This window comes from Mustela putorius, unplaced genomic scaffold, assembly GCF_011764305.1.
Source record: "Mustela putorius furo isolate JIRA1106 unplaced genomic scaffold, ASM1176430v1.1 tig00000083_pilon_pilon_pilon, whole genome shotgun sequence".
Lineage (NCBI taxonomy): Eukaryota > Metazoa > Chordata > Mammalia > Carnivora > Mustelidae > Mustela > Mustela putorius.
Genome location: NW_025421273.1, coordinates 45,478,362 through 45,501,413, shown reverse-complemented (window position 1 = coordinate 45,501,413; position 23,052 = coordinate 45,478,362). Strand labels below are relative to the sequence as shown.

At 46.5% G+C, this 23,052-nt stretch overlaps 1 protein-coding gene across 1 annotated transcript; it reads left to right on the top strand.

Moving 5' to 3' along the window:
* Positions 1-19,754: 19,754 nt before the first annotated feature.
* PHOX2B (paired like homeobox 2B) lies at positions 19,755-22,835 on the top strand. Its single transcript, XM_045076888.1, has 3 exons — positions 19,755-20,290; positions 21,140-21,327; positions 22,303-22,835. The coding sequence occupies exons 1-3, from the start codon at positions 20,050-20,052 to the stop codon at positions 22,816-22,818; spliced, it is 945 nt and encodes a 314-aa protein (XP_044932823.1). The 5' UTR covers positions 19,755-20,049; the 3' UTR covers positions 22,819-22,835.
* Positions 22,836-23,052: the final 217 nt, after the last annotated feature.

Genomic DNA, 23,052 nt, shown 5'->3' with positions numbered 1-23,052 from the left:
TAGTTTTGTCTTTTGTCTTGGTCAGGACCCGCTGTCCCTTTATCTGCAAATGGCAGCTCAATTTTTCTCCCAAGAATTGTCCAACATCCATCTCAGTCTATGTAGTTAACCAGGTGAGATTGATTCCATGCTCAACGCCAGCACTAGGTACCTGACTCAAGTCTTGTCGATGAAAATATACATCTTGGCCACAGCAATTGTTTTTTTAATTTTTTAAAAGATTTTATTTATTCATTTGACAGAGATCACAAGTAGGCAGAGAGAGAGGAGGAAGCAGGCTCCCCACTGAGCAGAGAGCCTGATGCAGGGCTCCATCCCAGGACCCTGGGATCATGACCTGAGCTGAAGGCAGAGGCTTAACTCACTGAGCCTCCCAGGAACGCTGGCCATAGCAATTGTTAAAGTTCGGTCTGGGACCCAAGCTGAACCCACCAAAGACAGAGAGAGCCACTCTGGGACTTTCGCCAGGGCTCTTGGCAAAGAGACACTTCTTTCACTGGGTTTGTTAAAGCTGGTTTTTGTTTTTGTTTTTGGAAACTGGAGATAAGCTGTGTGGCCATCTTGCCCCTTTCTGGAGACAGCCTGGGTGAGAATGCCATCAACATGGAGGAAAGCAGAACTCAGAAATGGAGAAACTTGATTCCCAAGCCAGAGTTTAAGAACCTAAAATTGACCACATCTGAGAGGAACTCAAAGCCACTTTGATTTTGGTTTTCTGTAACTTACCACCAAGAGACTGACACAACCCCATTTTATACATGACAACTTTCAAGCTGACAGAAAGTAAGCTGCTGGTCCAAGTTTAGACAACTAGGTAGCGGTAAAGCGGGATCAGACTTCAAAGTTGGTAATTTTAACCATTAGGCTATTCTCTTCAGGCCCTGTGATGGAATTTTCTCTCAAGTACTCAAGACTGAAGACTAAGGTGTTGAGACTAGCATCGATTGGTATGAAACATGATAGAGCTTGTGTGAGGGGTGAGGACTAATTTCCAGGCAGCTGAGGTGGAAAATTGTAGCTGCAACATTCAAAATTGGCCGTGGTGAAAGGGATGGGGGCCAGGAAGGGGACAGTCCCTGAGGATCAGGGTCTGGACAAACGGCTTTGTCATGCTAAAGGATAAGAACATCTGTATTTCCATCTTTGATAGTGGTAGAACTCTGCTTATGTTTGTGGCTTTTGGGTCACAACTTGATTTATGGACTGGCCAAGAAGAAATTCTTTTCTAGGTCTTGTGGCATGCGGAAAGCACACCAGGAGATTGTGTTATTATTTTCAGGGTCCTTGATGACTCAGGAACTGTTTTTGTATTTGTTTTTGTTTTGAGAGAGAGGGAGACCAACAGTGAGTGGGGTAGAGGGGCAGAGGGAGAAGGAGGGAGAGACTCTTAAGCAGGTTCCTGAGATCATGAAGTGAGCTGAAACCTAGAGTCTGAGGCTTAACCTACTAGGGCCACCCAAGTGTCCTACCAGGACTGTCTTTTAAAAAATCCCATAGGACCAAGATGAAAGGATACCGTCTGACATTCTCTAATAAATTTTATTTAATCCTAAAGTTAGTAACAAAATAGAACCTCAATCTAATGTAAATCTTTGATAATTCTTATCATTCCCTCAAATAAGTATTAGATCGCTTACACAGACTATGAATCTTTTCAAATCCAAAAACTTCTAAATGCATCAAAACATATTCAATCCCTGGTGGACCTAGGTGAAAGATGCTCAGATAATCATTATGACAATTTGGCTGTCCCCAAAGTGAAAAATTAAATTCTCTAACCCAGCCCTCAAAGAACTGAAATCATATTCAACATATGTGGACTTAGTAGGTTTGCAAGCACTCTTTGCCCCATTTCTAGAAAAAAAAAAAGGTTCATTTGATAAATTAAATCTTCCCTTCAAACAAACTTCTCAGTATCTCCATGTTTTTGAACGCTTTCTAAAATTACTTGAATTAATTGTCATTTTTTCTGGACTAGGATATATGAAAAAAATACATAAGGAAGGTGGGGAGAAGTATCCCATGTAGAATGAATTCTCTGACATTTTTTTTTCTGCTGGGAATTGACTGGAAGATAAACCATGCCTGGAGGCAGAGGGATGGATTCGAGGACTTCTTGAAGTCCTTGGCAACTGGGTATGTCTCCGATCATGATTACGATTATGCTTATTTATTAACATTTATACTGGGCCATTTTAGTTGATTAGCGCAATGCAATTACTAAAAACCTGCAGTTAAAAGTTCTGGGAAATGTCTGTGATGCTAGGAAGGGCTAGATATGATATCATTTCTGATTTTCAATGATTTAATTAAAATAAACAAGCAAATTACCTCCATGGTACAACAGTCTCTTAGCATCGTTTCCAACACGATGAAGAACTCTGTCTAATTGCTTAAAGTGGAGGCAAGAAGAGTTGGTTTGCAATCCCATGTTTTTTGCTAATTACACATAGAGCCCTTCTCTGTGCATACACCAAGAAAGAGATATTCTCTTAAAGCGAACGGCCATGGAAGACCTGAACGTGACAGCCAGTTTGCTCTCTTTCTGTCTCCAATGGGTCTAGTCTTCTGGCCATAGTCCCCCCTCTAGTCAGAGCCAAACTTCAGTGGGTCTGAAAGGGTAGCAGCTCATGAAGTGGATGGACAAGAACAGGGGACCCTTAACCCAACAAAGACCTTCTGTGTTTTCGCAAATGCTGCCATGGGAGAGTGAGCCTTCAGGGGAAGACTTTATTTCTTATGAAAATGCAAATTACTCCAAAAATGTGAACCTGTTAAGTGTTCTCACCTACAGGTGAATGAATAGAGATTAATTTTATACATCTTTTTTTTAGAGCAGTGGTTCTCAAGGTATGGTCTGGAGAACACTGGACATCCCTAACATTGATTGGAGGGGCCTGTGAAATCAGAACTCTTCTCATAATAGTATGAATACATTGTTGACCTTGTTCACTCATTCTCTCTCAAGTGTACAGTGAAGTTTTCTAGAAGTTACTGGACACGTGACTGTAGCAATTTGCATGCAAAAGCAGGATATGAGACTCTAGGTGTCTTCTATTAAGCCAGATATTTAAAGAAACTTGTGGTAAGCATTTTGTAATATATATATATATATATGTGTGTGTATATATACACACACATATATATATGTGTATATATATATTTGGGCTTTTTAAAGATTTTATTTTTAAGTAATCTCCACACCCAACATGGGGCTCGAACTCACAACCCTGAGACCACGAGTTGTATGCTCCACCAACTGAGCCAGCCAGGTGCCCCTGGAATGTGTATAATTGTTGAATTACTATGGTGTCCACCCAAAACTAATATAATTTTGTAAGTCAACTATACTTCAGTGAACAAAAATTTTAAAAAGGAAATGTTAAAAGTAATAAGTTAAATATAATAAAGTTAATTATAATAGTTAAAAATAATAAAGAAATTTGCAAAAAGATAAAGCAGTGCCACTCTTGTACTAATTTTTTGTTTGGGAAAATATCTCCTCAAAAGTATTTTGTTTATGTAAACACAGAACAGATTTTTATTACTTTTAAATGAAGTAATAAGTTGTACATGTTTTTCTCAGTTTTAATTTCCAATATGGCAAAATAACCCACATAAGCAAAAGCCCTTTGAGGTCCTGAATAATTTTTGTGAAAAGCAGTCATGGGACCACAAACGTTTGCCGCAAAGGGTGTCAAAGTAAGAAGGGTCCTTTGAAAGTATTAAGTCCTCGCTCTCACATCATTTACGGGTTGAAAATCAGTCTCCCAAAGAGGGCAACTTACCTATGTTCTGCTTACCTATTGCTGTCCTGAAACCACCCCAAAACTCAGCAGCTGAAAATACGACAGTCATTCATTTTTCTCTTGAATGTGAAATTTGGACTTGCCTTGAAGGGGATGACATCTTTGCCCCAAACGATGTCTAGAGCTTCAGCTGGAGTGACTTGAATATTTGAGTGCCGGGACAGCTGGGACTTGCTGGGCATCTGTCTCTCTCATCTGGTCTTCCCCAGTGGCTATGGAAGCCTTCCTCACAGAATGAGCATTCCAGGAAGCTGAGGGGAAAACAGTGAGGCCTCCTGTGACCTACGCTGGGAAGCCCCATAGCTTCTACCACTTTCTATTGCGAGGCCAAGTCACTGAGAGCGGCTCAAATGCAAGGCGATGGGAAGTTAGGTTCCATCTCTGACTGCAGGGAGCAAGGAATTTGAGGCCATCTTTATTCTACTGCACCTGAGGTCCTGGAATTAGCATGAAAATAACTGAAATTAGGGGGGGCCTGGTTGGCTCAGTTGTTTAAGTGCTTCCTGCTGGGGTCCTCATCTTGGGGGGCCTGGAATCGTGGTATTGCCCTGTGCTGGGCTCCCTGTTCAGTGGGGAATCTGCATTCCCTTTCCCCTTGCCTCTCCCCCCGCTCGTGCCCTCGCGTGCTCTATCTCAAACAAATAAACAAAATCTTTTAAAAAACAAACAAACCTGAAACTAGAATCTGCCTCTCTTGAGTCTTGGTGGAGTAGGACACCTTTGACAGTGGTACCTGGACCGATGAAAAGAAAAGAGAGTGTGGGGCACTGTGGGGGGGTCATGTTCATCCGAAAAACACCTTGGGGTGGACCCTGAGCAACCACGTGAGTAGCATGAGAGTTTGGGAGCCTGAAAGGAGGCTGCTGGGGAGGACCTGGCTCCTGGACTCTCTGATAGAGAAGGGAGCCCAATTCTTTCTTAACATGCGCCCCCACCAAAGCTCTCCACTGGTTATCGCTTTTTTTTTTTTTTAAGATTTTATTTATTTATTTGACAGAGAGAGATCACAAGTAGGCAGAGAAGCAGGCAGAGAGAGGGAGGGAAGCAGGCCCCATGCCAAGCAGAGAGCCCGAAGCGGGACTTGATCACAGGACTTGATCCTAGGACCCTGAGATCATGACCTGAGCTGAAGGCAGAGGCTTTAACCCACTGAGCCACCCAGGCGCCCCTGGTTATCTCGGTCTTTAGGACGGTAGGTTTGATCGATGGGGCAAGCTACTCTGCCAATGGGAAGCTCTTCCAGTGTTCTTCCATTGAGTGAAAATACAATGTTCTTCCACAGAGTGGAAATCTGTTTCCCTCTCTTTTCTACCTGATGGTTCTAGATGGAGGCATGCATTGCTTTAGGGTAATATCGCAAAAGGCTTCCAAAGGGCAGCTCTGTAGCTGTTGTGGCTATCGTAATCCCTGTGAATTCCTTGGTTCTAGGTTTCTTTTTCACTATTGATTTTTTAAATTCCTCTACCAATTAGGTCATTCTCCTATAAAGCACCCAAGTTTGTCATGTGCTCTTTCGAAGTATTCTTCAAGAGGGATCTGACCATCTCAGCATGGATGAGCACCCCCACCACATGCTGGGCACTCTGCTGTTATCCGTGCACCCCAGTAATACATGTGCAAACTGAACTCTTAAATCTCTTCCATGTGCGATCTACTAACCGTGCTTCTCCTATGTGTCTCTGTGTGTGCACGCATGTGCACTTCTGGGCCTGTTTGTTTGTTTCACTCAGCTGTGGAAATTTACATTCATCCCTAGAAATTTGACCTCCATAGGTCCAACCTGCCAGTATCTCTATGAATCCAGACCCTGTCACTAAGACTACTCATTAACCCCCCAGGACCCAGATAATCTGCAAATCCGTTCAGTATTTGTTCTATACCTGTATCTAAATCATTGGGAAAAAACTGTTGACCTAGACAGAGCCCTATGTCACTCCACTAGAGACCATCCACTATGCCGATATCCATCCACTAATCAGCATCCTTTGGGTTCATTTATTCACCTAACTGTTGTTAATTCATCTAATAGTCCTGTCCTTTAGTCCATATTTCTCCATCTTGTCCGTAATGATCTCAGGATTGGCCTGGACAGATGCCCTGCTGGAGTCCAGATGCATTAGGTCGGCTGCAGTTGGGGGCTGTCTGAACCCGCTGTCCCTGTCACAGGAAATGAAGCAAATCTGAGTCTTCTTCAAACATGTCGTGCGTTCACTCTGCTCATTCTGTGGATTCACTCAAGTTACTTCTCAGCTCTGAACTTTCTCCATTCCCCCTGCCTGCAGGAATGTTTCTACTGCTCAGATGCCCCTTCTTGCAGAAGCTTTAGTCCTTGACTCCTGGCACAATTATTTCAGGCCTGGTTTATTTCCCCAAACCTCTTTATACATAATACCATGTCCCAGTGGTTTGTTTATGCTCCGTCTCCTTTCCCTCATCTAGAATGAGCCATGTCTCATTTAATAAATGTATGATGGCTTTAATTCAACTAGACCCTGGTGCCTACTGACCAGTGCCTCCTTTCCCAAAAACTCATAAATCACTCATTCCAAAATCCAATCTAGAGCCCACAGTGTGGTCTCTAAATACCAATTCCCACTAAAAAGGACCAGGACTCCTCAGAGAAATGCCTGATACCAGGTCGAGGAGAAGAGAGTAAAAAATGAGCCTGGGACATTTTGTCATATCGGCCAGCAAAGAAGCTTTCCTTTTGACAGGACCCTATCAAAAGAACTGAGAAACAAGTCAAGGCGGCTTCCAATGGTCCAAGTTTGGGTATTTCAAACACAAATAAGAATAAACACTAAAATGAAAGAAAATATGTAAAACATATTTAGACTGATGGGTTCATAATGCTAAAATAAATAAATAAATAAATAAAACCCAACTCCCAAACAAGACAGAAAGCTCCACTATGATCTTTGAAGGACACTAAGCAAGAAGGTCATTATTCTGAAAACCGGTAAATAGAGGTAATAAATTCAGCATTTATCTTGATCAGCAAAACCTTGCCAAACCAACCGTATCTTGGGTATCCGATGATTGATAAACAAGGGTTTTTTTTTTTCTTCACAGACATATTCTAAATAATAAATTAACCCCCAAAATGATGTCATTGGGATATTACCATTTTCGCCCCTTTATATGAATGAAATCTTGTAATCAAGGCAACACTAATCAATGGCTTCTAAAATCACTATGGTAACAAGTTCATGGGAATTTATAATGGATGATACTAGATAATAATACCCCAGCCCCAGAGATCAAACCTGACATCATCAAAAGATAGCAAGCCTCCTGCTATGTGCAGTGGGAAGGAACGGTGTCACCTCTGAATATCCTGGCTAAGAAGTCAAACCTGAGTCTGAAGAAACCTCTCAGTCCAACTACCAGTTCACAGGAAATAATAAGGGTTAGGATTAGCCAAGGCCGTCAGCCAACAGTACGTCAGAGCCATTTTCCTCTAAAATAGATTGTAAGGGGGCGCCTGGGTGGCTGAGTCAGTTAAGTGTCTGCCTTCAGCTCAGGTCATGATCTCAGAGTTCTGGGATCGAACCCCGGATGGAGCCCCACATCAGGCTCCCTGCTCAGCAGAGAGTCTTCTTCTCCCTCTGCCCCTCCCCACTCCATGCTCTGTCTCTTTGTTTTTCTCTCTCTCTTTGTCTCTCAAATAAAGAAAATGAAATCTTTAAATGATAAGTAAATTAATTATAAGGAGGAAAAAAAGAGGGAGTGAGATGTATAGGTCAAAAAAACTCAAAAGGCATAAAAACCAAACACAGGGTATTTTGTTTATTTGAATTTTTGTTTGAATTCTGACTCAAACCAACTAAAAAAAATTTTTTTTTGTGAGACAGGGAAGATCAAAAACCAGATATATGAAGACATTAAGAAATTATTGTTGGTGTGATGATGACACTGTGCTTATGTATTTTTAGAAAAGTCCTTATCTTTTAGAGCCAATACTAAAATACCTGAGAAGGAAATGTCTTAGATTTACCTCAAAACAATCTAGTCAGGGCATGGGGGGTGGTGATCAGAATGGGGGAGTGGGGTAGCCATTGAGCTGATGACTGTCGTTTCTGGATGAACACAACATCTTCTTTATGCTGTTCTCTTTCCTTTGTGTATGAGGGACACTCTCCATCATAATTTTAACATCTAATCTAGAATTTTCCCTGAAATTTTTGAGTCTAGTGGTCTGTTGCTCTCAGAGCCCCCTTTCTTTCTTTTCCTGAAAATGTGTTTGTCGGAAGAGCAGCTTTTGTTTCCTCTTTCATCCTCCGTGATTCTACAGACCCCACCGAAAACGGTGTGGAGATCTGGGCAAGTTCTCTTGGGCACTCAGAACAGGGACTTTACAGAACTCATTAAGATGGCTGGAACTTTTCACAAGCACTTTGACCACACAAGGCTCTGGTCCCTGGTGCTCGTGTTCACGCTGTTTCCATTCTGAAGCCCATTCTATGTGACAGAAAAGAAGAGTAAAACCTGGTGTTTTATTCAGTGTTCTTTATCATTTCCCAACATTTAAAAAAAAAATCAATCCCAAGTGGTAAATTTATCCCTTTTATCATCTAGTTCTTTCTAAACATAAGAAAGAGACCTCTTTGTCATCATTAGATATAAAAAAATAAATAAAGCTGGACTCTGGCATTTTTTGATTCTATTCTTCCTGTCTGTTGTCCTTTAAAATGACCTGTTCCTGCTTTCCTTCTTTTGCATAGAATTGATGGTTTCTTTGGGCAGCTTCTCCTCTTTCTTAAGAGATTTCTTTTTTTCTTAATTTATTTTAATTTTTAAAAATATTTTATTTATTTATTTGACAGAGAGAGAGAGCACACACAAGGAGAGCAGCAGGCAGAGGGAGAGAGAGAAGCAGACTCCGCTCTGAGCAAGGAACACAACAAGGGACTCATCCTACGACCCTGGAATCGCAACCATAGCGGAAGGTAGATGCTTAACCAACTGAGGCACCCAGGGGCCCAGATTTTTGCTCATTTCTAATAGCACAGTAGGAAGAGTGTGGGAAAACCTCCTTTACTGGTATTACACAATGTTAGTGAGTGTTGGAAAACAGATACCATCATATTCTGCTCTGCAACTAGAAACTGGTACCACCTTTCTGGAAGGCAATTTTGCAGCAGGTGTCCAAAGCGTTTTTGAAAATATGTACTCTTTGATCACTTCACTTTTAGGGAGGCACGCTAAGGAAGTCATGTGGATATGCAGAGATTTAGCTAAAAGGGTATCCGGAGCAGTGTTTTAAAATATACTTTAATAATTAGAAGCTAATTTGGGGTGCCTGGGTGTCTCAGTCATTAAGCATCTGCCTTTGGCTCAGGTCATGGCCCCAGGACTCCAGGACCGAGCTCCAATTTGGGCTCCCGGCTTGGCGGGAAGCCTGCATCTCCCTCTCCCACGCCCCCTGTTTGTGTTCCTTCTTTGGCTGTGTCTCTCTCTGTCAAATAAATAAAATCTTTTAATAATAATAATAGTTAGAAGCAAATTCAATGCTCACCAAAACAGAAGATGTTCATGATACATAATTTAGGAGGAAGAGGAGATCACAAAGCAGTCCGTAGAGAATGGCTCCCATTTTTAAAAATTTACATATTCATATAAAAAAAAGACTGAAAAGTTACATAAGAAATCCAAGTAAAATTCTTTTTAAAAAAGATTTATTTATTTATTTGAGAGGGAGAAAGAGAGGGGCAGAGGGAGAGAGAATCTCAAGCCCTGACGTGGGTCTTGCTCGATCTCACGATCCTGAGATCACAACGTGAGTCAAAACCAGAGCTGCGCCTGGGTGGCTAAGTGGGTTGAGCCTCTGCCTTTGGCTCAGGTCATGGTCTCAGGGTCCTGGGATCGAGCCCCACATTGGGCTGTCTGCTCAGCAGGGAGCCTGCTTCCCCCTCTCTCTCTGCCTGCTGCTCTGTCTACTTGTGATTTCTCCCTCTCTGTCAAATAAATAAATAAAATCTTAAAACAAAACAAAACAAAAAACCAAGAGCTGGATGCTTCACCGACTGCACGATCCCGGGCATCTCACAAGAATAATTCTTTTTAAGGACTACATTCCATAACATTTTCTAAAATAGATATTTATTTCTTTGAAATAAGAGGGGAAAAGTAATTAGCCATAAAAATAGGAAGAGGACACCCGGGGCCAGCTCTCTGTTGGGAGCCATCTGCTCTGACCTGATCATCTCCCAGTTGCAATCACGAACCTCCCTGGAGGGTTTTTGCTGCCCTCTCTCTGTGCACAGAGATGAGGGGACCGAAGGAGTGACGCCCTCTGTAGAAGGCTGTTTCAGCTGATGGTGAGAAGATGGCTGCCCAGAAGCTGCTAAATATGGAACTTGGCCCAAGAGTGCGACCAAGCCACGCTCAAGAAATCCACTCTGGGGGTGCCTGGGTGGCTCAGTGGGTTAAAGCCTCTGCCTTCGGCTCAGGTCATGATCCCAGGGTCCTGGGATCGAGCCCCATATCGAGCTCTCTGCTCAGCAGGGAGCCTGCTTCCTCCTCTCTCTCTGCCTGCCTCTCTGCCTACTTGTGATCTCTGTCTGTCAAATAAATAAATAAACAAAATCTTAAAAAAAAAAGAGAGAGAAGAAAAGAAAAAAGAAACCTGCTCTGGCCTCAGCTCAGCCTCCGGAAGGGCACGGTTTGGCCCCAGCCCGGGGCTGTCTGGTGCTTTGTGGCTCACCTCTCAGCAGTCAACGGTGCTCTTTCAAGAGGTTTCCCTGGGGTTTGGGTTAAAGCTGTTGGCCTCTGCTCTGTAGTCTCTTGTGTGACTCACTGTGGTGTTTTGTCCATTATTTGTCCCCCTTCCCTCCTAGCAGCCTCCCTGCCTCTTCTTTAAAAAACTCCTCCCCAGTAAGCCTGATCCCAAATGGTGAAGGTTTATGAATAAGCCAGAGAGTTCGAAGTGAGTTCGTGATTAGAACCCTCAGCCTCAGAATTCTGTCGGCTGCAGTGGAACTTAGGACCTTAAACAAATAGGAGAAAGAAAGGGAGAAAGGAGGAAGGGGCAGGGAGGGAGAGAGAAAAAAAAGAAAGAAAAAGAAAATCAATATTCTCCATTATATCTAACTGGGGAAATACTACAAACATGCATCACTGTAACCATTTTATTGTCTTCTGGCTCCTAAGGTCTAGGACACATGGTGCCTGTCCCTGACACTGGATTACGTTTGCTTCTAAATTCTGAATCAGCTGAAATTCACATTAAAATGCATGATGCTGCAGGATATTACTGGCAAACCCCACAAACTTCCTAAATAAAGCAAAATGACATGAACAAACAACAACAACAACAGCAAGCTCTTTTGAAAACCCAGAAAGGAAAATATCTTTAGAAGTTTTAGAATCCTCCTGCGTTTTTATATGTATTTCAAGGCTGAGCAGTTCAAGACCGTGAGCAGCGCCACTGCTTCCAACACAACTCTCATTTGGCTCCCTGGGCTCAGTGAAATGCAAGACCGTTCTCTTGGAATTAGTTCTGTGTATCATGGGGGCAACATGGAGCCTGCTTTCCTTGTGGGCGCGGGAAACAGTGACCTACTAAGGGTGATGGCAGCGACAGAGGAAGGGCCACCTAAAACAGAGGCTCTCACTTCAGTTTTTTTTATTATTTATTGATTCGACAGACAGAGATGACAAGTAGGCAGAGAGGCAGGCAGAGAGAGAGACGGCAGGGGGAAGCAGGCTCCCCGCTGAGCAGAGAGCCCGATGTGGGACTTGATCCCAGGACCCTGAGATCATGACCTGAACCGAAGGCAGAGGCTTTAAGCCACTGAGCCACCCAGGCGCCCCTGCTCTCACTTCTAGAATGCCCTTTATTTCACCTTCAGTGCTTCTTCCCTCTGTGATATCTGGCTCTTGGCACCTTCTTTTGAAAATACTCCCAGAGAACAAAATTCTGAGACCTTAATGTAAAGAATGGAGAGAGAGGACAGTTGCTCTCCTCGTCCCTGTTCATGCTGCTGCACTCTTCCCTGAGCCCTAAATCCGTCCTTCCATTTCCCACCAAACACACTGCCCCTTACGGTCCTTCTTTCATATGGAAATATACATAGAGGAGATTCCTGAGCCCTGCCCCCCAAATAATAATAATAATAATGATAATAATAATGATAATAAAATTAAGAGAATGTTAAGACTTAAAAGGACCTCACAAATTTATATCCCAATTCCTGAGGCCACTAAGATCTCTCCCCAGACTGAGCAATGACTGATCTAATGGCCAGTCCAGTGTGGAGATCCAGACCCTGCAAATACAGTGCCCCAACAAAGGCATGCCCCACCATCAGGCCAGTAATTCCCTTCCCCCGCCCCAGAAGGCTGTAGACCTTGGATTTGCTCCATCTGAAAAATGAGCTTTCAAGACAACGTCTGAACACTTCTGAATTGCAGATTTCTAGGACATCAGAGGATAGGTATTTAATAAATATGGGTCAGACAAGTGAAGGGTTGGTACTATCATCAAGGGCTACCAACACAGAGAAGCACGATAATGAGGATCACTGGACCCAAGTAACAAAAGCCAAGGTCTTGCCCTCAGATAGGGGAGCTTGTGTACTCTGCCTGCCCGAAGGCTCTGCTTCTATAACATCTCTTGAATCCCTTTATCTCTCTTCATCCTACACTGCTATTCTCTTGCTCAGGTATCCATCATTTCTTACCTAGATTAAGCCTCTTCATTTATCTCTTGGCTTCCCCACTTCCTCATTCCCTCCCCGCAAATCCCACTCCACTGCAGCCATAGTCCCGCAGGACCAGATTCCAGCCATCTCTCCTACCTTCTGTCCCATCACACTCCTTTTTGGGTCCCCCATCCCCTGAATCTCTCCTGCTCTAACAAAAAACTAAATGGAACTATTTATAGATTCCCAAACACTCTATGTTCTCTGGCTTTGGAGTCACTGATGATCGCTGATTCCTGTGCCTGCAACTTTCTCCTTTTCTACTTTACCACCATTTTATTTGCTCAGTCCTACTCATTCCTTAGTACCTAGCATAGAGGATGCCCCGTCTTTCAGAATCCTTCCTTGGCACCCTAAGAAACTACAGGTCCATTATGAGTCTACTGGGACCTCTTCTCTACGGCATCCTTATTCCAGAATGAGGGCAACAAAGGAGCCATCACCTGAACTCTGTCAGCTGCCATAAAACAAGGCAAAAGAGAGAGGCAGAGACTCAGACCCTAAGTCTGAAGGTTTCCACCTGGAAGCCACCCTATAGACTTCCTTTCAATTTTCATTACTCAAAGCAAGTCATAGGGCTACAACTAACTTTTAAGGATTAGGGAAGTTAAATCATACAGTGTGCCTGGAAATAGGGAGAACCGGAACTATTTTTTTAAGCAGCCCTATTGACTTACGCATTAAAGTAAGTCGAGGCTCAGAAAATCCCCAATGGATTTGGTGATCTTAATGAAAAGGGTTTAATTTGTGTGACGGTGTTGGGAGCCATGTCAGAGGAAGCTATGAGTGATTACGACATAAAGAAATAGAAGGAGTGAGAAGAACAGACAACTCTTTCAAGACGTTTGACTGTAAAGTAGAGGAGGTAGATAAATGGTGGTGGTGGTGAGGGTGTGGCCAAAGAAGAAAATAGTGTTTGTTGGTTAGTTATGAGTTTGAGTGCAGCCTGAGCACGTTTATATGATGCAGGATATACCCAGATGAGCATGAGTGTCTGAAGGTTCCTAAGAAGAGGAATTGGGTAAGGTCTCCAAGCCGGTGGGAGAGACTGGACTGTAAAGCATGGTGGAAGGATGGGCTTTAGGTTAGACAAGGCTTCCCTCCTGGATACAGCAGGGAACAATGGAGAAGCAAGTGGGCACAGGTATCAATCCGTTTATAGACTGGGAAGTAGGAAGCTGAGGGAATCTGGTTCAGTGATTTGCACCATTGTGAAATTAACTTATATAAAGCTATCACAATCTATTCCACTTGGAGAAATTTAGGAGGTAATTACACAGGGAAAAAATAAAAGGATGCTCCCTGGTAATACTTGTGGTTTTCCTAGCATAAAGATCAGGAGGATGTTAAACATATTGCTTCTCTGTCCACACTACTCTCCAACTGAGCCCTATTTCAGGCACTGTTTGGGCAGTTTTAAATGCCAAGTGTCATCTTCTAGGCACATATATAAACCAGTGAAAATGGGCTCATTCTTAGGACTTTAAACATAGCTATGAAATGAAGGTCTGTTTTTGCCCAAACTCATCCCTAAATATACAGGGATATGTATTAACTTCAGAGGCGTTCTCTCCACTCTCTTTCTGTCTTCGACCTGAAAATGATTTCTCAACCACACAGGTCAGGACATTGCTTAGCCTAGAAGAATCATCTTACCTGATCCTTTTCTCTGGAGCATAAGCAGATGCCTTCAAAGTCTCAGGACATTGCTACCTTAGGATGTTGCCATTCTAGTTACTCAGGCAGCTGCTGGCCTGGAAAATCATTGTCCTCTCCCTAAATGCTCTTCTGCACCCTGCAAGCTCACTCATGATTATTTTTTTTCCCTCCTTTTTTAAATGGGTTTTTTTTTTTCTTTTTTGGTTCAGACAGAAAGGCCTCCCTGCCTAATTTAATTTTGTTTCTCCTTTCTTTGTTACAAGCAGATGTCACTTTTACATCTGTGACTCTGATCAAATGCCCCATGTCTCCCCACCAGCAGCCCAGCAGATGTTACTACTGTTAGCCAAACTCTAGCAAAAAAAAAAAAAAAGGTAACAGGCAGCCCCTTCTGCTAATCATCTTGTGGGGGAGACAAGAGAAATAGAACGGGTTCTTCCATGATGATGCCCTTAAAAAGATACATACTGGAGATCTGTAACCCATCAGCTCCATGGAGGATAGCACATACATATGGGTGTCTCTGAAATGAATTTAAATGCAGAAATACCATCCCAAATCTACGTAGCCAACTCAGGGCAGATGCCTCTTAAAGTGACACGACCCTGGACACACAATATTTATATGCAGGAGTAAAGAACCACATTAATCCTGTATAAATATTGTGTACAAAGTAAGACAAAACACATAAATAACTTCTATACACACATGTCTTCTAGTAAATTCTTAAAAGAGAAATTTTCTGCCCGATTGCTTTATTTCCTTTCATTTGATATCTTAGAACCTGCTCTTTCATATGCATTGTAAACACGCAATAGGAAAGACAGGGTCCATGCACTCTAAATTCCAAAGTGTTTAATGTGCAGTTCAAGGAGACTCTACCATCATCATCATCACCATCATCATCTTCATCGTCTTCACCACCATCATCATCACCAGCATCATCAAACCCAGTGTCTAACACTCACTGGATTCTTTCCAGGTGCCAAGCGCTGTGCTAATTGCTTTCCACGCACTATTGTCAATTTAGTTAATAATTGTTAGTCCCACAGTGCCAGGAGGTTAGTTACCAGAAATACAAAGAATTTCTATTATGAAACATGTGTATTACGGTTGCCAGGCAAATGGGAAATGTGGGAAAAAAATGCTAAAATGCTAGGTGAGGGTCTCTATACGTGGATCTTCATATTTGGGGATGCTCTGGTTGGCTTGCTTGATGTTCTGGGGAAACGTTGTCTCAATAAATTCCGTTAGGATATTTTCTTAGTGCAGGTGAATGGGAAAGGCTGCCGCCTGTAGAAATCTTTGTGGAGAAACCCAAGGACAAATCCTGCCTTTTAATTCTCTGGTTGAGAGAGCTGTTGGTTCTGAGGGGAGCCTTTGGTAGTCAGTGGCCTCACTGTGCGGGAATAATTTGGATGCAGTATCAAATAAAGCAATCAAAAAGAAAATTCCTCTGAAACTCTCACTGGTATTTAATATTTTATTCATTCCCATGTTATTGTGCTTTGCCTGCGGTGAAACAGCCTCAAAACAGCCTCCTAGGAGTGAGGCATTAGGAGGCTGACAAGCGTTTTCCCATGAATCGCTACTACAATACAATGGCATTTTGTTTGCTGTTTTGTTTCCTTGTCTTCTAACATTCTTTCTGACTTTCAAGGAAAAAAAGCAGAAGAAAAAGAAACCCTCCTATGAATGGAGAAGAAAAGGAAAGAAAAGTTTCTTTTAAACTTTCAACCTTTTTCATTTGGTACTGGGTAGCATGTAAACATTTTTTTTTTTTTCCTCATGGTATATATGCTTGTAGTCCCCCCTCCCTTATTTTGGGTGCTTTAAATGCCTTTTTTCTTTCTTTCTTTTACCACACAGCATTGCCTTTCCATTATTGATTCAGAAAATCGGCAGGGAAAAAAAAATCAACCGTGTACACATATTAAGAAAGGGAAGTCAGAGGAAGATGGATCAAACCATCCATCTATCCATGCGGTCATTTATCTATCAATCCATCTCCGCTACCCACCCGCCTCTATTAAAATAAATAGCAGGCACTGTACACATTGCTGGTTGGCTGAAGTTGTGATCTGGACAAAAGGTCTGTTTGGGAAAAGGATGCTGAAGCTCTAATTCTATTTGTGCCGGTTGAAAATCAGGAGGGGTTTTTCTACACTTCACTTTTATTAGATTATTTCTTATAGATGGTTTCTTTTTTCCTCCCAGACGCGTGGTGGAGGCTGCTGAAGCAGTTGGTCTATAGTTGGAGTAATTAAATTAACCATTTGGTACAACTTTTAGGGGAGAGCTCGCGTGTAGAAAGCACAACTCTAACAAAACAGGGCGCTGGGACTGGGGCTCCGGTCTGGCCCAGGCCCGCAAGCCTTTCATCTTCGGAGCAGAAGCGGGACCCCGGGCCACAAAAGATCCACAGAGGGGACGACGGGCCAGGGACGGTGGGGGTGGGGTGGGGTGGGAAGAGGGACGGTGACACCGAACAAAATAAACCTACAAGGCCTACAAAGGGGAAAATGAAGTCAAGCGCATTTGCTCAACCGACCGTGCGGTCCCGGCGCTGAAAGGTCCCCCGCTACAAAGAGGAGGCGCACAGCACCCCGACCCGGCCTCGGGCGGCAGGGGGCGCCTGGAGGGAGGCCCGGACGACCGGGGCCAGCGGGAGAGGGCTGGGGCGGCTGGGCTGGGGAGAAGGGGAGGGAGCCGGGTGGGGCCCGCCGCGGGCAGGGCGGGGAGAAACCCAGCCCCCGGGGCCGCGGGGAGCGCGAGGCAGTGCCCAGCTCCGGCCTCGGCCGGGCCAGCCCCTCACATCCCACTGCGCCCCGGCACCCTCCAGCGGCCTCGCACCTCCCTTGCTCAGGAGCCTTGGGCGAGTCCTCGCCCCGCTCCCCTGGCTTCTCCCGGTGTCACCCTCAGAAGCCTCCAGATCCAGCTCCGCAGAGCAGCACACAGCACCCTCTACGCCAGGCTCCTGCGCACAGGGACTGCCCTCCTGCACCGACTAAATCCCAAAGTTCTACAGCGTCGCTCGAGAGCCACCCGCCCTCAGGAGCTGTGGGCAGAAGCCTTGCTCCTCCGAGCTCCCCTCACAGTCCGGGTCCGCGGACGCCTCCGCCCCAAGGGCTAGAGGGGCCTCTGGGGATCGTCTGTAAATTGGGACGCAAGGTGTAATTGGCCTGCACTCCGGGCGGGGGCGTGGGGGGGGGGTCGTAGGGCCGGGGTTGGGGGGGGGGTGCCCCGGCCAGAGAGGGGTAAGCCTGGTTATTGGCTAGCCAAGGGCCTTGGAAGCCCAAGCGGGTCCCCTCCCAGACGCGGTGTCACTCTTCCGCAGAGAAACGCGGGGAGATTCCGCGTGAGCTGGAGGAGCCGGCTAGGCTAGCCGAGTGCACCCCGGGCCAGTGCTCCCCGCATCCACACTCTCTGGAAGCGGGCCTGGGGCAGCTGGGTCGCATCGGGAAAACCAAGAGGCACCCCCCCCCCCCACACACACACACATAAGTTCGAGAGATTCTAGAAACCTGGACAATCGCAGCCCTAAGCTTGACGACCTATCCTCCACCTCCCTTAAAGCGTGGGAGGTGTAAATAAGAGTGGGGAAATTCCATGTGTAGCCACGGAAGGGGCACAGCCACTTCCCGGTCTAAATGCAGATTCATATTCATGAGAACGGGATAAATAAAGACAAATCCCCACTGTAATAACACTTGGATTCCCATCCGTCTTTGCTGGCCTTTAGGTTTAGGGGACTGAAGACAGATGTTTGCATCTCTTTTCTCCTCTTGTCTGGTGACCATAAAGAAAAACCATTTAGAGCGTTGCAATTTGTTTCTCGCCGCAGTACAACCTTGTACACATTTATTTTCATTTCACCCCTGTGCACAAAAAAGTGCGCACTGGTCACCAAGGGCCCTTCTTTATCAAATACGCATTGTACCACATACAACTGCAATAAAACTATCAGCCCTCCCCATAAAACTATCACCAGGCTGCTCCGCGGGTCCCCGCTGCCTGTACTGCAGACATTAGGTCTTGCGAACGTTCAGGGGATGGCCATCACCTGAAATCAACCTGAAACTCACCCAGCAGAGAAGCACAAGGCTGGGGGGGCTGCTGTCCCTGTTTAATCCATTAGGGCGTCCGCTGCAGTTCAGAGCGCAATAAAACACGGTGGCAGTGGAGAGCGGGCGCCCATCCACTCCCCAGCACTAGCATCGAATTAAACCACTTAGTTTGGCAAACACTGAACGCCTAAATGCCCCTATAAAGACTTTATGAGTTTGTTACTTTAATTACTGACTTGTTACAGAGCACATAAAGGGGGTAATGAATGCAATAAAACTAATTATCTACACATTTAATTCATATAAAATATCTAGGGTTTGTTTACACCACCCGGCGATTCAGCTAAGCATTCCTCCTCTTGTCCACTGAGAGGAAGGGTTTAATGAAATAGTTTTCCTTATTCTGCTAGAGCCTAACGAACCAAATGAAAATTACCCTTCGCTTAAATCATGGGGCCACCGAGGTCCACAAATCACTGTTCACTTCTTTGTCTGTACCTTCCAGCCAGCACCCAAGAGCCTGAGGAGTTGGAGAAGGAAAGAGCTCGGTCTGGAGCCTAGGCATTTTGAGAGCAAAGATTTCGCTCGCTGCAGTCACAAACCTAAAGGGCAAGCGGTCGGCAATCCTCTTTGCGAAGCCCCGGGTCTTCGGCGGACTGAGGGGCACCTGAAAAAAGTGTAGGTGATAAAAGAGAGTGCCCGATGGAAGAGGAGACACATTTGGGGAGACTTCATGCCCACTTGCCAGTCATGGCGTAATTAAAATCAACAACCGCACAGAACCTCCAAAGCAACAGAATGCAAACCTTGAGCAAATGCAGAAAGACACTGAGCGGACCGCAAAGAAACCCTCGGCAGAGAGACAATCCAGATGTGTCACATTCAAGAGCTCTACTCAGATGTGCCTTTATTTTTTAAACAGCTGTGTAAGCGGAGTCTCTAGAAAAGCATGTTAAGCTGCGACAAGAAATGCAATTTATAAGATGCTCTTTTTTTTTTTTTAACCCCCTCAACCAGGTGTATTTTAAAGAAATCCTCTTATCCTTCACAGAAACCCCCTTGGCCCACTTACTCTATGTTACGGGGTGCCTGAGTCTTGCCAATGTCCCAGTCCTTTATAACATTTCATGCACTTCGGGGGGTAGGCTTGTTGTTAAATTGAGCGTGTAACGCTCTTACAAAACAGGTTTTCTATGACATCAAGGTTTCTTCTCCCTAACCGAAGGAAAAAAAAAAAAAAAAAGAGGACGAAGAAGGGGGAAAACACACACACTATCTCAATTTATGCCTAAGGTATATGATCAGTTAAAAAGGCTTAAAAGCTCGGGGAAATTGGATCAGGGAGAATCGTCACCCAACTTTCATTATTTCCAAGTAGTGTGATTGAATTAAAGGGCAGGGAGCTGGTTAGAAGGGAGGATCAGGGGCTCGGTGCGTAATGGTGTGGTATTAAATTCTAATTAGAGATGCAGGAATCAATGATAGGGAGGTTGGACAGCTCAGTTCCCCAGTGCCAGCCCAATAGACGGATGAGTTATTGTCATGTAAAAAGCGCCAGCAATAAGACCAACCGCTTTGCTATTGTCCAAGTGGAAAGAGCCAAGTTTATTATGAGGACTATATGCTCTAGAGACCTCAGACAAGGCATCTCATAGGAGGCTTTTTCATAAAACTAGGCTCTGCTGGTAGTAAGGAGGCCAGTTTGGAGGCAGGCGTTGAGCTGTGCACATCTCCCCACTCCAGCCACCTTCTCCATACCCATCTTTTATTTCATTTTTCCACTTGGCTGAGCCATCCAGAGCCTTTTCAATGTATAAAATGGAATATTCTTACCTCAATTCCTCTGCCTACGAGTCCTGTATGGCTGGGATGGACACCTCGAGCCTGGCTTCAGCCTATGCTGACTTCAGTTCCTGCAGCCAGGCCAGTGGCTTCCAGTATAACCCGATAAGGACCACTTTTGGGGCCACGTCCGGCTGCCCGTCCCTCACGCCGGGATCCTGCAGCCTCGGCACCCTCAGGGACCACCAGAGCAGTCCGTACGCCGCAGGTAAGGACCGCCAGCTTTCTCAGCGGAGGAAGCCGCCTTTCCGCTCGTATATAGGAAGCCTTGATTGCATTTGAAAATGGAAATGTGTTTAGTATTTACCAAACGAAATTTGCTTACACAAATGAAAGAATTTATCACGTTAGAAGCGATTGCAGGGAGGGGTAATTCACTTACAGGGTTACACTATCCTAGTCACACCCGAACCGCCAACAAAATTATCTTAAGCTGCCAAAATGATAGGCATAATTTATTTACTTTGCGATGAGACGTAAAGCTTAGAAAATAATTAAATAACAAAGAGTAAAGCTCATTACTGGCAGTGTCTTTCTCTTTTTTTAAGAACCGACAGCGGCTCACACCTTTTGGGCTGGTCATTTTTATGATTATTTCTTTAATTTATTATTATTTTTTTTGCAGCACTCTCCCCCAACTTTTGGGCAGGGTCAACTTCTGAGAACTGAAAAGTTCCAGCCGTGGGAGTGTTGGGTAACTTTTTCCCCGGTTCCCTGATGCTCCGACTGATGTTTTTGCACTTTTTTTCCTCTTTCGCTTTTCCTCACCAAAGCATTCTCCCGCGTCCCGGCCCTCGGCTGTCCCGGGTGAGCTCTTCCAACCCACCCAAAGGCGTTTGTGCCAAGAGGGACCCCGCCAAAGCCCGCAGTTCGCCGGTTTCGGTATCCAACTAATTCGCTCGGTTTTTCTCCGCAGCGACTGTCAGCCAGTCCCCCGCGCCGGCGTCGGTGGCCGCTCTAGTGCTACCTGACCTCGGAGTTCCCACAGTCCGGCTCCGCGGCGCTCTCGCGCTCCAGACAGTTTTGCTCACACTCTGTTCCCTCTGTCTCCCTCCAGTTCCTTACAAACTCTTCACCGACCACGGCGGCCTCAACGAGAAGCGCAAGCAGCGGCGCATCCGCACCACTTTCACTAGTGCGCAGCTCAAGGAGCTGGAGAGGGTCTTCGCAGAGACGCACTACCCCGACATCTACACCCGGGAGGAGCTGGCCCTGAAGATCGACCTCACCGAAGCGCGGGTCCAGGTACGCGCGCCCACAAACCGACCCTGCTTCGCCGCCCCGGGCCGGGTACGGTACGGTGGCGGGGACCGGGCGGTGCTCCTGAAGGTTCGGAATACCCGGGCTTTTCAAAGACAAGGGCCGGGGACCCAGGGCTGAACGGAGGCCAAGTTCGGAGGGACTGTGTGTGCGAGGAAGGGTTAGGGTGCGCGCGCTCGTTTATCTGTGTACAGCTGCAAAGCTTTCCCCACCCCGTGTAGTCCAGCAGAGACTTTCGGAGTCTTGGGACGTGAACGAGCAAGGCTTTTGCAGGACAGAAGGTGCCTTGTGGGAGGAGTGCAGACTTCGCCCCCGTATTAGACTTGGGGTTTTTCGTTTTTGTTTTTCTGCCTCCTTACTCAAGCTCTTTTAACTTGAAACCATGGAGTAGAGGTGCATTTTCCCGGTAACTATGGCTTGGATCACATTGGCAAAGGGGCTGTGACTCCATGAAGGTCACGAACGGGCGGCTAACTCTAATCTTTTAGGGAAACAGGTGCACTCACGAGCTGGCCAAGGCGCCTCTCCAGGTGAGCCCCATTGTACAGTATACCAGGCCCAAAGGCCAGGATGGGCGGCGAGCATCAAACCAGGCACCCCCCTCCTCCTACTACCAATTAGCGTTTAACCTTAGACCTGCGGCGTGGGGGGTATGGCGACTGTGGGGTGGTACGAGGCCCGCCGGAATAAAGGCTTCCGTTTTAGGGCCTTTCTGGGACCTGGGGCCTTTTAGCCTGTCCTGCAAGCAATCATTTCCCTGGAATGCTCAGGTGACCCTAAGAAAGTTTCTCCGAAGACGCAAGGACAAGGGAGGGGGCAGACTTGGTGGCGGGGTGTACCGCGGCGCTTGGACTTTCAAATCAGCCGAAATGGAACGTGGGCCGTCCTAACCCGCGCTTTGCTTCCCCCTTTCCTTCTTCCTTTCCCTGCTTCACCGCCTCTCCTCTCCTCTCCGGCCAGGTGTGGTTCCAGAACCGCCGCGCCAAGTTCCGCAAGCAGGAGCGCGCGGCAGCGGCCGCCGCGGCCGCGGCCAAGAACGGCTCTTCGGGGAAGAAGTCCGACGCGTCCCGGGACGACGAGAGCAAAGAGGCCAAGAGCACCGACCCGGACAGCACGGGGGGCCCCGGCCCCAACCCCAACCCCACTCCCAGCTGCGGCGCGAGCGGCGGCGGCGGCGGCGGGCCCAGCCCGGCAGGAGCCCCGGGGGCGGCGGGGCCCGGGGGCCCGGGAGGCGAACCCGGCAAGGGCAGCGCGGCGGCGGCGGCGGCGGCAGCGGCGGCGGCTGCAGCGGCGGCGGCGGCGGCGGCGGCCGGGGGCCTGGCGGCGGCCGGGGGCCCTGGACAAGGCTGGGCTCCCGGCCCGGGCCCCATCACCTCCATCCCGGATTCGCTCGGGGGCCCCTTCGCCAGCGTCCTATCTTCCCTCCAAAGACCCAACGGCGCCAAAGCCGCCTTAGTGAAGAGCAGTATGTTCTGATCTGGGACGCGCGGCGGCGGCGGCGGCGGGCGAGCCGGGCCGGGCCGGGCCGGGCCGGGCCGGGCCGGGCCGGGCGGGCGAGCGGGTGGGCTCCAGGCTGCGGTCGTCGCTGCTGCCGAGGCTTTCCACGGAGGGCCTGACGTCATCGCGATAAGAATAAAGAGAACACAGCGTCGCCCCCATTTCAACCCCACTCCTACCCCCATCCTGAACACCCCCCCCCAAAACCCCCAA

Bases quoted from the DNA above. Each gene is read 5' to 3' on its own strand.
- PHOX2B (XM_045076888.1), top strand. From the start codon at position 20,050: ATGTATAAAATGGAATATTCTTACCTCAATTCCTCTGCCTACGAGTCC. The intron at 20,291-21,139 runs GTAAGGACCGCC...GTCTCCCTCCAG, and splicing joins GAGCAGTCCGTACGCCGCAG to TTCCTTACAAACTCTTCACC. The intron at 21,328-22,302 runs GTACGCGCGCCC...CTCTCCGGCCAG, and splicing joins TCACCGAAGCGCGGGTCCAG to GTGTGGTTCCAGAACCGCCG.